At 33.5% G+C, this 14,884-nt stretch overlaps 1 protein-coding gene across 1 annotated transcript in view; it reads left to right on the top strand.

Annotated features, from left to right (window-relative positions):
• Window positions 1-14,884, top strand: part of PPP3R1 (protein phosphatase 3, regulatory subunit B, alpha) — a 63,448-nt gene that overhangs the window by 35,824 nt on the left and 12,740 nt on the right. The window contains exon 2 of the mRNA XM_004691468.2: window positions 991-1,030. Within this exon, the coding sequence (XP_004691525.2) occupies window positions 991-1,030 (40 nt within the window). The remainder of the gene's footprint in view (window positions 1-990; window positions 1,031-14,884) is intronic.

Raw genomic sequence — 14,884 nt, 5'->3', positions numbered from 1 at the left:
GTCGATCTGCCTGTTCTGTACCCCACTCTGTCTCTGGTGAATCCTCTCACCCTCCACATCTCTGGCCTGTACCCCAGTTCTCTGAATAAATAAATAAATCTTTAAAAAAAATACACTATTATATTTAAATATAAAACAAAACAGCAACAGCAAATGTTAGTGAGGATGTGGAGAAAAAGGAACTCTCCTACACTGCTGGTGGTAGTGCATACTGGTCCAACCACTATGGAAAACTCTGTAGAGCCATTTTATGACCCAACAAATTCTACTTCTAGAAATCTACCCAAGGAACATAAAAACATTAATTCAAAAGGATACCTGCACCCCTGTATTTATTGCAGCACTATTTACCATAGGTGAGATATGGAAACAACCCAAATGCCCAAAAATAGATGACTGGATCAAGGAATGTGGTATTCACACACACAATATTATACTATTCAGCAATTAAAAAAGATAAGTTCATGCCATTTGCAGCAACTTGGATAGAGCTGGGATTATGCTGAGTGAAAGAAATCAGAAGGAAGAATAAAAATATTGGATGGTTTCACTTATAGGAGGAATATAGGGGGACCAAATAAAGGTTCAGTAAAAATAAATAAATAAAAAGAAAACAAAATTAACAGGCAACTATATAGGTTAGAGACATTTTGCAGAGAAGTGGGAGGGAGATAAGTCAAAATCAAGGAGGGAAGAGCACAAGGAACTGTGGTAATGGTGAATGGGTGAATTGGTGGTGGGAATTTACAGGGGAATACACCTAAAAGGAGAAAGCAGACATTGTACAAAAACAAAACAATAACAATAATGTAAAAAAAAAAAAAGTAAAATGTATATGAGTAAATAATTTTTTTAAAAAAGAGAGCTAAAACTTATAGATCTAGACACAAGTTTATGACTAAGTCCCTATCTTTATGATTTAATATTTAAGTTTAATCTTTTAAAGAAATTTGTGCCAACTTTGTGACTTTTTTTTTTGTTTTCCTCCAGGGAAATGAGGCAAGTTATCCTTTGGAAATGTGCTCACACTGTAAGTCAAATATTCTTATGCAGTTTCTTATATTTATACAACTCTGTATATGAAAATGTATCATATACCCCTTTGTATCTGTATGTCAAAGTTAGCTCTAAACTATTTAAAATGGGTAGTGAATTTGTCATAGTCTTTTTTGAATTGTCATAGTAGGGAAATATTTCTTATAGATCTCTTTATTAGTAGTACTATGCTGCCATTACCAATAAACCCCCAAAATTGATGATTTCCCCCAATAGCAGTTTTGCAGGCTCACAGTTTTCAGTAAAAACTTACTTTATCTACATAAAATAAAGTGCCTATTGAAGGTAGAATCTTGGTAGACCAAGCAGCTATTATAAAAGAGCTACAGAAAATGAATAGTATAAGACAGTGTACTTGTTATTTCTGACTGTACTGGAGTGTGTAAAGAAAGAAAATTACTTACCTTAGGAATTCTTGATTCAGAGGACATGGGCAGTTACAGTGATTCTAAGGTCTCTTGTGTGGAAGACCAAGAAAGGAGAGTCCTGAGAATTAGAATGGAGATCTTTGGTAAATTAGATACCATCTTGAGGTACTAGAACTCCCAAATCATTCAGAACCTTTCTTGCCTGTTCATTACTGTTTTATGAAGCTGATCCTTCCTTGTTTGGGCCTTCTAAGAATTATCTGGCAATTCAGTGTCACTTCCTTTTTGTCTTATTAAAACCTTATCTCTGTTCATTATTTTGAATTTATTTTCCCAAAACACCAATTTCTTTTATTCTCACCAGTACCATTGCTAATTTATACATTCTGGGCAGAATGTTCTTCTGTCAACGCTTCACTGCTACTTTTCAATTGTCAGCACAAATATAACCTTTTTAGAGATGTTTTCTATCACTTCTTACTTTCCTCATGTTGTCCATAATTCTGTTATAAGTAATACCTTGCTTATTTTTTTTGTTTTTTTATTTTTAAAGATTTATTCACCTGTGCATACAGAACTGGGATACAGGCCAGAGGCTCAGGGGCTGTGAGAGGCTTCACCAGAGACAAGTGGGGAGCAGAACAGGCAGATGGACGAAGTACACTGCTGAGGGGACAGCGGGCGGGTCAGGAGAGGTCTGCCATGGCATGTGGTCACCTCCAGGACAGGCGGGAATTGAACTCATGTGGAAGTGGCCTCAGCTTCTCAGTGCAGTGCTTTAACCCGCTACGCCACCAGGGAGGGCCACCTTGTTTATTTAGGCTGAAATTAATCTATTTTATCATCCATTTTGAACTTCTACAATTTCTTATAAATTTTCATGGTAATACTGTGAACAGTTACTCATAATTTTGCTATCCTAGATATTCATATTTTATGTTGGAATTTCTGTTCTGGCTTTTCTTTGTGAATTTATTACACGGTTACCCATCATAGGTAGGTATGCATTTCTGTTTTTAACATAGAGATAACATGTCGCATCTAGCAAATGGTTAGAACCAAACCTAATCATGACTAGGTCAGGGATAGTAAACCACAAAGGTTTTTGTTATTTAGTTATTTTCTGACCATTTCATGTTACAACAGCAGAGTTTAGCAGAGACTATGAAGTTGACAAAATCTGATTTGAGAACTATCAATATGTCATCGCCTAACAGTTTCTGAAATAGGGCTCAAGATAGAGGTAGTTACAGAATAGTGCTCTGGGGTGTTATCTTGATCTGTGTTTTCTTATCTCTGTCAGTTTTATAGTATCTTTAAAATTGTGAGGGTTTCTCTCAAAATTGTTCATTGTCATTCTTTGTTCTCTTTGTGACTTAAACCTTCCATTTGTTAGAGACAAGGAAGGGTTGTAGAAGTCTGTTATTAGCTAGGCTTTGGTGCTGTGAATAGAATTGTGGTTGATTATTAGTAGTATAACTCTAAAAAGGAATGAGATTTTAGGAAGTTTGTTTTTGTGTTTTGGGCCTCAGGGGGCAGTAGTATATACCAACTTGTTTCTCTTTTGTTCTCCCTTTAAATCTAGGAATGAGGGTGAGATAACTGGTTGCACAAAAAAATGTACCAAGGCAAAGGGAGAATGGATCAACCTTTTTGCACATCCAGAATGGCAAAAACCAAGTTCTTAAAAAAGTGTGATAAGTATTTAAAATAGATTTCTTAGGCTGTTAATGCTGTCCCTTTCAATTTTATCTTCAGAAATTTGTAAATCTTTTTATTTACATCTGTGCTTTGAAGGCTCACCATGAGACTATTGAACCCTGTCTTTAAAAATCTGTACTTGTCTGATAGTTCAACCGAGAACCTGTCAGAATAATTGTTTTCCAGGTATAGTTTTTCTTCCTCTATTTTCTACTTGGTTCACTGAAATATAATGTAGTTTATTGTATTTTATATATGACTTGAGTGAATTTCCCCAAAGTGAACTTTTCTACATTTAAAATCACTTTTGCCCTACCCCCACATTGTAGTGAACATCTTTGTCTTATTTATAAAACCTTTTCATTATTGGGAGAGCTTCATGTTTTCTGCTAATAAACTACAATCATATATAAGTATGTTAAAAACAAACCTTTGCAGCATTTCCCTCTTTATACTTCCCTATTCATGTTAAATCCTGTCCTACGTTTTCCTCCCTTTAAGACTTACCTCTCTGAGGTATTTCAGAATTGACCCCAACCTGCAATGGATCCTTTTAGCTCTTCAAATAGTTACTGTTTTGTGCTTTTAGTTTTTAAATTATGTCCCTTTTAAAAGAGGAATAATATTCTAAATTATATGCTATAACATACTGTCTTTACCCTATGACAAATAGATACATTAGCATTCACAAAATGTTTAAGGTCTGGGTGCTAGGAAAGAAGAGAAATACATAAGTTATGCATTTATTCCATCATGTAATAAATGTAAATGAACCATTTTGAGAAATAAAACAAAGGTTCCAAGGAGGAAAAATTGTTGGTTAATAAGGAAATTGGAAATGTTTCATGGAATGGGTAATATTTGAAGCTGCTTTTGAGAACTGTCTCAGATTTGGGTGCTGATTCTTTTACTTGTCTGATTGGTTATCTCTTTTCAGTCTGCTCAAATTGCAGTCTTCAACATTTCATCAGACCTACCCCCACCCCCATAGTCCTTTCCATATATCCTGTTCCTTTGTGATCAGTGATTTTTGTTTCCATGTCAGTTCATGAGAAAACTGAAAACATTTTAAGTGTTTAACTTCATTCCCTTTATTTCCTTCCAATTTTCACACTGTAACACACACAAGCTTCCCTAATGCCATACTCAGCCCGGAGTAACACCTTTCTTTCCTTTACTATGAGTTCAGTCATAACTCCTGTATTAAAGGTTAGCCTTATGCTTTTGACCAGATGCTCTCTTATGTCAAAGACTTGAGTTTTCTTTTACCCCTTTATCTTTCCTATGCCTTGTATAGCTTCTCTCTCTCTTCATTTTACAGGCATAGTCAGTTCTTCTTTGATTTTGATCCTGCATGTAGCTCCCAGTTTTTCTCCATTTTTCTCATGTTTGTGCATATCCAAAGAAGAGCATATACAATTATTTCCATTTCTATAGTCCTGCTTATTTCTTGGCTTGCTATAAAATGGTTTATATTGCCTATTAATCCTGTGAAGCAATAATTGTTAGGTCACTTTCACTGATGTGTTGCCTAATTGCCAAATCTGATGGATTAAAAATACCTGTGAAATTATTTGTGACTTTCAGGGAAATTTGAACACTGATAACTTAATATAATGGAATGCTCATTTATTAATTTTAGGTATAATATTACTGTGATGTTTTTAGAAGATTATCTTTTTGAGATAGATAATATACAGAACAGTTTCAGGAAATGATGTTTGGCATTGGTCCTAAAGTAATTGAAATGGATGTATAGATAAAGTTAGATTTCTCTGTTAATGATTAAAGCAGTATTGATAGCATATAGATTGCATTATACTAGTGTTTCAGTCAATGTATGAGTTTCTTTTATAAAGCATCTTTTTTTTAAATGAATTGAAAAAGGGTAGGTTGAAACTAAGTAATACCAAAATAAATCATTAAGTATGACATGCAGTACAATGAGCTTTGATAATAATTAAGGGATTGTTTAAGCTAATTTTTCACCCATGAAAAATTGAGACATTGACGGTTGAAGTATAGCTACAAAGCCTAGAGTAAACCTGATGCTGATTAAGTATATGTTGATTGAAAAAGCCAAAATGAACTCCCAACCAAGTATGCAGACAACTTGTAGGATAATTTTAAAGATCATGTATGTACCTTTAGGAAAACCCATTAGTTACCAGTTATCCCATTCATTTTCATAAATATAACAAATATAGTATTTAAGATGTGCCAGGCACTATTGTAAGCATTTTTCATATGGCAACCTTTTTGATCCTCACAATATTACCTTATGAGATATATTATCATCTTCTCCATTCTGTAAAAGAAAAAACAGACTGGGAAACCCTCACCCCCAATATGTATAAGGTTATAGAGCCAGCAAGTAAGTAAAGAACAAAGTAGTAATTTGACCACAGACAAACATGCTTCATAGTCATTTTTAATAACAATATTTTATATCCCCTCTTATGCTAAATCTTGTAAGATTAATGCTATATTTGTTTTTATGAAGGATTTTAGGCAAGACTGGATTTGTGTAAGATACAGGTACTCACCTGTTTGTTTAATCTCTCAATTTATTGTCCACTTTTTAAGTGACTTTGTTTCTGTCTGTTGGCTCACTTGTCTCAACTAGTAAACATACTTGCTGGTGTGATTTTCTTAAAGATGAGACCTTAGTTGTAATTTGGCATAATAACTTGGAAAAGCGAGTGCAAAATACTATTTTAGATTGTTTAAACCTATGACTAGTTTGAAAGTATGAGTGGAAAATCAGATTAAACTAATTTTTACTGTTGATTAAGTCAGTAGAATTCTGAGTGGTTTTGTTAAAATTGTTAAATAGAGGGCTTCTTTGTAGACTGAATAGAGAAGTCTTTTAGCTGCAAAGATTTATCAAATTTCATTAGGTGACCTAAGAACAACTTTAGAGACTGAAGTATTTCTCCTGTGCATATTGAACTATGTATAGAAATCTTGAAGACATTTCTTGTCATTACCAGAGTGCTCTCATTTTGAGTAAATCTCATATTCAGGTAATTTTGTTGCTAGTTTGGATAGAGGTGACTGTAAAGTGGACAGATAACAGACTACTTTGTGTAGTTAATGCTCTTAGATTGTTTTAGCAGTTCACATATTCATATTCATTGTGGGTTTTAGGTGTTTTGAAAACAAAACTTTTCAGAGAAGTTAATCTAAAATTAATTTGAATTTCCCATCATTTGTGCTTCTTTTGTTTCTATTCCTATGTGGACTGTTTTAGCTTGGTTCTTTTTTGTTTGTTTGTTTTTAATAATGTATGATATAAAGAACCATTTCTGGTTTACTCCCCAACTTTTGTTCATCCTTTTAGAAATCTTTGTAGGAAATCTTGTTACTATCAATAAAAATTCTATAATATGAACAGGTAAAAATGTTTTCTTCCTGAAATGTCTTTTATTTTAAAACATTTTTTATTTGAAATTCAGAACGCTTCATGTGTCAGTTTGTTTTCTTAAACTGCCAGATATGATTTATCATTTACTTAGTAACTCAGTGTTGTTGAACTGTAATTTCACCTAATCCACTTGCGAATTACTTCTGCTTTCTTTGAGTCCACTAAGAATTACTTATCTTCTGCTTTTTTTAAGGGAAGCATTATAACTGAGAAGTGAAGAGAGAGGTAGAAGATTTTCTAGTGTAGTGCATAAACTTGAATAACTTAGACTTTGGCTTGTTTTCTTATTTTGCTATTTACCCTTGGATTCTCTATAATATTTCAAATATTTGAGACATTAGGCAAGTAGTCAAGAAAAAAAAGTGCTGGTTTTCTTTATCCATAATGTCAAATTTTGATATTTGGTCCCTGTTATGAATTTGTAGTTTCAGTAAAGAAATTCATGACATGTAGCAATTTGATTTTCTTCCACAAATTTGAATATTTTTGTATTTGTTATGTAGAAGTTATTTCAGTTGAGAAAAGCCTAGCTGTGTAGCAAAGTAAATTCTTGAGTTTCTTAAAATGTTAGAACCAAAGATATAGAAAAATAAGCAAGAAGGAATTGAGGAACACATAGAGACTAATAGCATTGGTCTGAAAGAAATTTCATTTCTGTTAGATAAAAGAGAATAAAAAATAATTAGTGAAATAGTAGGAGGAAATTTTCCCTTGCCTGAGAAATTAATCTCAACTTCTTTTGTAATATTAAAAATCTTAAGAGTTAAAAAGAGAACCCTAAAAGTTTTTTTGCAGAAGAAAGAATAAGAGACTTGGCAACAACTGTAGATGTCAGAAAGCAATGGAGCAATTTCATTCAAAATCCTTAGTTCCAAAATCTAAAATTTACTAGCTAATGAATGATTCTTTGGTGTGAAATCAAAGCAGAGACCTCTGCAGATAAGCACTTGGAAGTACCCAGAAAAAAATTAAAAAGAAGTTCAGAAAAGATGAAATGAAATTCAAGATAGCAGTGAAAATAGCAGGATTAAAATTGTCATGGTCCTGCAAATCAGTTGGTTCAAATTAGTGCTTATCTGCAGATAAGCACTTGGAAGTACCCAGAAAAAAATTAAAAAGAAGTTCAGAAAAGATGAAATGAAATTCAAGATAGCAGTGAAAATAGCAGGATTAAAATTGTCATGGTCCTGCAAATCAGTTGGTTCAAATTAGAGCAAGAAGCTATAATTATCTATGAAGAATGTTTTCAAGAAGAAAGTAAAAGGTGATTAAGTAAACTCAGTGGTGGAATTCCTGAATGTTAAAATAAAAGGTGTATCAACAATAAGGGAGGGATGCGGGGAGGGAGCTGGGAGGGGAGGTATACTGGGGATGGAGAATGCAGATACATTCTGGATGATAAACCACAGTGAGCTTTGTAACAGCCCTAAGTAAGTCTTGAATAATTGAAAGCTGAAAGTAAATGATGAATTTTGAATATGTAGTCTTCTGTGAAGATGCCATGTGTTTTTTAGAGTTGTAGAAGCTAAAGAAAGTACACATAGCGTGTTTCAATGCAAGATAACAAAAGATTAAATAAAATAACAGAAAAACTTGCCAGTGAGATGGGGTTGGATTTACTTATAAATGCAAATCTTTGCAAGCCATATATTCTGAATAAGATACGTTATTGAGCTATACTTAGGATTTAAAATATATCTATCACTTTTAAACCAGAGTTATTAATAACAATGAGAAAACTCAAAGATAAGTTTTTAGTCTTTTAAATACATGCCTTTTCATTAATTTATTGTTCAATTTGATATGAACTCCAATGTAGATATGCCAAAAGGTGAAAAATCACAGCAATATGAATATCACCAGCAAGAAAACAAACTGCATACAAATTAGAGAAACATCTTAGACATATATGTTCTTATTTTTATCCACCTGGGGTAGCATTCTTATTATTTTCTCCACCCTTAATCCAGAAATACATGTTGAGCAATATGAATATTTAGTACTCCTTAGCCTGAGTTTCTATGCAGACTTTTCCAATAGAACTAATACATGAAAAGAAATAAGAAATTATTTTTAAAAAATCAGTCCCCACCTTTGCCATTAACTTTACAGCACTGAACAACTTAATTCTTGGTCTGTTTCTTTAAGCTTTAGTTTTCTACCGCCCAAGTTTCTTCTAACCCATTACATGACATGGCTTTTCTATGACAGATTTCTTTTCTAAAACTCAATGAATTCTGAAAGCAATTGCAAGAATGTATTTTTATAATTTTGTTACTGTGTAGCTTATGTGTCATCTTTGTAGAATTTTCATTTATTGGGGTGAGTTCTGGTATGGTGGATCATTTTTGATTATTTCTTTTATGTAAGGCAGGAGGAAACTAAGTTATATAACATTCACATTTTAAAAAATAATCCCTTAGGGTTTTTTTTTTTTTTTTTCCTTGTCCTTCCCCATCTGTTAAAGCTGTTTTTGCATTTACATCTTTAAGGAGTGTTCTAGAAGAAAATACAGTTACCACTATCTATACAGGAGAACTGAAATCACTATATTCTTAAAGATAGTCAAAGGATAATGGTAATATTATGAGTTTTGTGTCAATAAATTCTAGATCTGAGATGAGATGGGCAAGCAAGTACCTGAAAGAAATAGAAAATCTTAATAGCATATCTATTTAGAAAAATGACTTCTTTATTAAAAAATTCTCATAAAAACTCCATGAATGCATAGCTAGCTTTACTGGTAAATTCTAGCAACATTTAACCAAAAAAAAAAAAAAAAAACTGAGCTAGAATCCATATTCTTTCAGAAAACAGAAACTAGATTAACTAGATTATATGACAATACCAGAAACATATAGAACAATATGTCAGTATTCACCATAATGTATGTGCAAACATCCTTAAATATTTGCAGGCTAAATCCAGCAGTAAGTAAAATGTGATCTGGTGGGATTTATCCCAGGAGTAAAATTTTTACTAACAAAAATGAATGTAATTCATTATAAAAGAAAAAAATAACAATATAGGCATACCTTATTTTATTATTTTTAAAAATAATATAACAGTTTATTTTACATCATTTTGTACTTTTTTTTTTCATCTCAATTGTAATCCCCGTGGGTTTCCCATCACTGAGTCACTTGTGTGCCATCACCATAGTCCCGTGCACTTCCCTTTACCTTGTTTTATTACACTTTACAGATACTCTATTTTTACAGATTGAAAATTTATGGCAATTCTGCATTTTTCCAACAGTGTTGTCACATTTAATCAAAGTATGTATTTTGTGGATTTCTTTTTTTTTTTTTTTAGGCTACATAATGCTGTTGCACTCTTTTTTTTAAAGATTTATTCGTACAGAATTGGGGTACAGGCCAGAGATGCAGAGGGTGAGAGGATTCACCAGAGACAAAGTGGGGAGCAGAACAGGTAGATCGACAAGCACACTGCTGAGGGGAGCAGCAGGCGGGTCAGGAGAGGTCTGCTATGCATGTGGATCTCCTCTGGGGCAGGCGGGGATCCAACTCATGCGGAAGTGGCTTTAGCTTCTTAGTGCTGTGCTTTAACCCGCAGCGCCACCAGAGAGGGCCGTGCTGTTGCACTCTTAAGTAGACCACTAGAACCCAAAAAATTGTATGACTTGCTTATGATAATCACTTAATTGTGGTAGCCTGGAATCAAACCTTCAATATCTCCAAGCTCTCTCTGTAGATATAGCAGTTTTTCTTTGACATTTTCTGTGTTCATTCATGATACTCTTAAATTAGTAGAATTGAATGCCCTTAATCTGATAAAGGGCAACTATGAACAACTACATCCAACATCATAATTGTTTAATGGTGAAAACTGAATGTTTTCCACCTAAGATTGGAAAGGGGAATGAGAAGGAAGGAGGCAAAGTTAAAAGAGCCAGAACAGTTTGAGAAAGAACAAAATCAATAAAATAGAGAGTATAAACATATCACATACACACATATGTGTTTATGCACACACACATTTACAGTAGTGTTAAAGACATTTTAAGGAGAGCATTTCAACAGAGTGGTCTTAAAACAATAGCTGTATTTCTGTGTAGAATGAAAATTTACCTTTGCTCTACAAAAACAATATGGGTCACAGATTTTCTACAGCAAAGTTAAAACTATGGGAATTTTTGAATAAAACAAATCTTTATGACCAAGGCAAAGACTTGTAGTATACATAAAACATGAATCATAAAAGAAAAATGGATTTCATGAAAATTTTTGCTTTTTCAGAAATACCTATGAAAAAGCAGTTGAACAGACTAGGAGAAATTACTTGAAATAGCTACATCTGACAAAAGATGAGCATAAGTCAGTATATAGTGAGAAGCTCACAATTTTGAATTATGTAGTTGCAAATTTTATTTACTTATTTTTATCAATGAATTATTATTTTTGTTTTTTTGTTGTTGTTGTTGTGATAATGTTACAGTAACATTGCTTAACAACATCCTGTGTAATTCAGGGGTGAGATTATTACTACCCTTTGGATATATGATATGACACCATGCCCATTAGTACACATACTCTTCCACCATAGTCCATTGGGCCCCCTCTCACCTTTGCTCTCCATTTCTTCCCTGTCTGGTTGCCTCAGTTCTGCTGTTAGATTTCTTCCCTGTCTGGTTGCCTCAGTTCTGCTGTTAGATTTGTAGTTTGTGTTGGCTTAGTATTGTCTGTCCTTTGTTTCATTTCTTTATAATCCACAGTAAAGTTTTGTGATCCAGTATTTGTCTATCTTCAGACAGCATAATACCCTCCAGTTCCATCCATATAGTGTCTATATGCATCATATAGTGTCTACTTTTTAATATTTAAAAAAAAACCTTTATACTTTTATCTATAGGAGCTGGATCAGTTTGCATTTCCACCAGTAGTGTGTGAGGGTTCCTTTTTTCTCCACACCCTTACCAGCATTCAGTGTTTCTGATCCTGTTGGTATGGGCCATTTTCACAGGTGTGAGGAAGTATATTGTAATTTTGATTTGCATTTGCCTGATGGTAAGTAGTGATAAATATTTTTTCATACATCTTTTTGTCAATTTTATGTATCATTAGAAGAGCCTCTATAACTTCGGCCCATTTGGTCATTGGGTTTTTCTGTGGATTTTTTGTTGTTGTTGCATTCTTTGAAGCTCTTGAATATTAGCCCCATGTTGGGTAGGAGTGTAAATGGTATACACCTTTGGCAGTTTCTGAAATTTAAATATCTGCTTGCCCTGTGACCCAGCAGTTCAGGAAAATATTTGTTTACCAAAAGGTTATACATGAGTAATCTTAACAACTTTATTCCTGATAGTCTTAAAGAGAAAAAAACTAGTATGTCTACTAACAGATAATTATCGCTACTTACCATCAGGCTAATTAAACAAATTGTGGTATATCTGTGCAGTGGACTGTATTGCAAAGCAGAACGGTGTTTGCCTTGGGATTGACTACAAATTGTAGGGCCCATGGAAACATTTTGCAATGATGAAAATCTTGTTTTATTTTGGTTATAGTGATGCTTATATGGCTTACATAGTTGTCAAAACCTATTGAATTCTTCTCCCCCCCCATACAAACACACACACATACACACACACACACACACAGTGTAATTTTGGAATGTCAGTTATTTCTCAGAGTTGGTGTAAAATTATTTTGATTACAGCTTTGTAATTCTTTTGCTGAATACTGATACCTAGCTTTTCCGTATTTGACAATTATCTAATGGTTTTCTAAGTATATGAGAATTCTAAAAACACCAGAAGCATCTGTTAGCTCTGTTAGCTCTTACATTAGTAAATTATTATATACTGCTAAACTCTAGATCCTTTAAGTGGATAAAAGTTTTTCATTTTTAAGACTTTGGTGCAATGGGTATTACTATGTCTCTGTTTCATAATGTACTTTTAAATTTTTCTTATAATATTGGTAGGATTCTTTCGTCTGTTGTCAGACTATTCTGTGCAGAATATTAAATAATAGATATACTAAGCTGCTTGTCTGTACTCAGGTCCTTATAAAATTTGGGTGTGTTTTGGAGATGCTTATGACCTTGTCTGCTGCGCCCCCTGGTGGTTTATACTTATTTGGTGGTTTTTACTTATTTGGGGTAACAGGAAAATTTGTAGATGAATCTTTGTAGGAGATGAATTTTACAAAAGACAACTATTACATGAGTACTTAAAAAAACTCAACTACCCATTGACTACTTATGGCAACACTATAAGGTATTTATTATTCTGGTAGTCTTTATAAGATTTATTCAGTACATGTTTCTTCATAGGTAATTTTATCATGTCAGCTCTTTTCACAATACCCCTCTTAGATTCTGAGATCCCTTATTAGAGTAATATTTCCTAATAGTTTTCATTTTACTGTATGTTCTAAATATCCTGTCATACAAGAGAGATTGGGGATTCTCTTCTTAAAAATAGTACGTATAGTCAGGATAAGGGAGGAACATTTTTTGGTGTCAGAAATTAAGGAAACATATACAAAATGGGGTTTGGTGAAAGGTGAGAGGTGATATAGGAGTAGATTTGAGGGAGTAGCTTAAGAACAAAGATTGAACAATTTGACTCACATATAATTACATGTATGGATTTTAACTCAGAATAAACATCCTTGAGCCTATGCTGATATGATTAATTACATCAGTAAGTGGGGAAAAGGGACATATGGTTTTTGTTGTTGTTTCTAAACAGGAGCTTTCTAGTTAATGGAGAAGAGCAGGGGGCAGAAAATTTTAGGCATGTATCACAGTAGTGTTGCAGATAAGACCCACAATTAGGTCAGAATTTGAGGAGAAGTAGTATCTTCTCTTACCTAATTTTTTAAAAAATACTTAATTTGTCTATGCATACAAAAGCTGGGGTGTAGACCAGAGGTGTGGGGAGGTGAGAGGATTCACCAGAGACAGACTCTGGAGTAGAACAGACAGATTGACTGAAAAACATTGCTGAGGGAGCAGTGGGCTAGACAGGAGAGGTCTGCTGCGTATATGGATTAGCTCACTAGCTGGGGATGGAACTCAGTGCTGCAGTGGCTGCTGATAGCTTGATAAGTGCTGAGACTTAACACCTTGCTCTACCAGGGAAGCCCCTGCCCTTACATTTCTTAGTACAAAGAGAAAGATCATTCTTTTCAACTAATAATCAAAAAGTAATAGCACTGGACATTAACATCACGACCCCTTTGATACAAAGACACATCATCATTTCTATGGTATTCTTCCTCATTCATTGTGATCAGTAGATTCAAACTGAGGAACACTTTACAAAATGTTGTATTAAAAGGTTCACCATCATGAAAGACAAACGAAGAAGTAAGGACTGTTACAAATTGGAATGAACTAAGGACAGATTGCCAAAAAGTTACAAAGCTTTTTGTAAAGTTAACATTGTGCAGAATTAAATCAAGGAATTAATGTTGATACAATAGTCATTAAACTGTATTTTAGTGAAAAGAAAAAAATCATTTGAAATTTTTCTTTTCTAGTACTCTATCTAGGATTCCTCATTACAGTTAGTTTCTTTCAAAATATTAATCCTAGGAGGATTTGAAATGATTCATTTTCTCCATGTTAAATCATTAATAGACTCTAATAGGTAGTAAATTATTGACTAAAGAATTTTCCAAAGGAGCAGTAGTTTTGTTTACTGTTGCTGTTTACTACTGTATAATTGTTGGTAATTGGTTTCAATTTGAGGAAAGTTAATTTAAAAAAAATTATATGTATATATAAGTATATATATATACATACACACATACACATAGACAATCACATATGATAAAAATAGAGCTATGTTTCTTCATCTGAGAGGGCAATGAATGAGTATGCAACTTTTCTATTAATATTATATTGCCTTAGCATTAATGTATCCAGTTGGAATTTTTTATTAAAATTACTGCAGTTGCATGAGCTCTCTAAAAGCATCTTAATCATTTAATGTGATGACACTAATATTTTTGAAACCACTCATTAAAATGAGTAATCATCTTGATTTCACATTCATTGCTGAGCATACTTGGGGTACATTGATCTGAGTAAGATCATAACAGCTTAGTTTTGTACTTGCTATATTAGCAGTCCATCAATTCCCTATTTATTTTATATTTTATGAACTCAAAAGATCTATAGGTTTTTTTTTTAAAGATTTATTTATTTCTACATACAGAACTGGGGTACAGGCCAGAGGCTCAAAGGCGGTGAGAGGCTTCATCAGAGACAGAGTGGGGAACAGAACAGGCAGATGGACGAAGTACACTGCTGAGGGGAGCAGTGGGCAGGTCAGGAGAGGTCTGCCACACCATGTGGT

Source organism: Condylura cristata, unplaced genomic scaffold (genome assembly GCF_000260355.1).
Source record: "Condylura cristata isolate star-nosed mole 26May11 unplaced genomic scaffold, ConCri1.0 scaffold00031, whole genome shotgun sequence".
NCBI lineage: Eukaryota > Metazoa > Chordata > Mammalia > Eulipotyphla > Talpidae > Condylura > Condylura cristata.
Note: the sequence above shows the minus strand (reverse complement) of the source record. Positions and strands in the feature narration are given on the sequence as shown.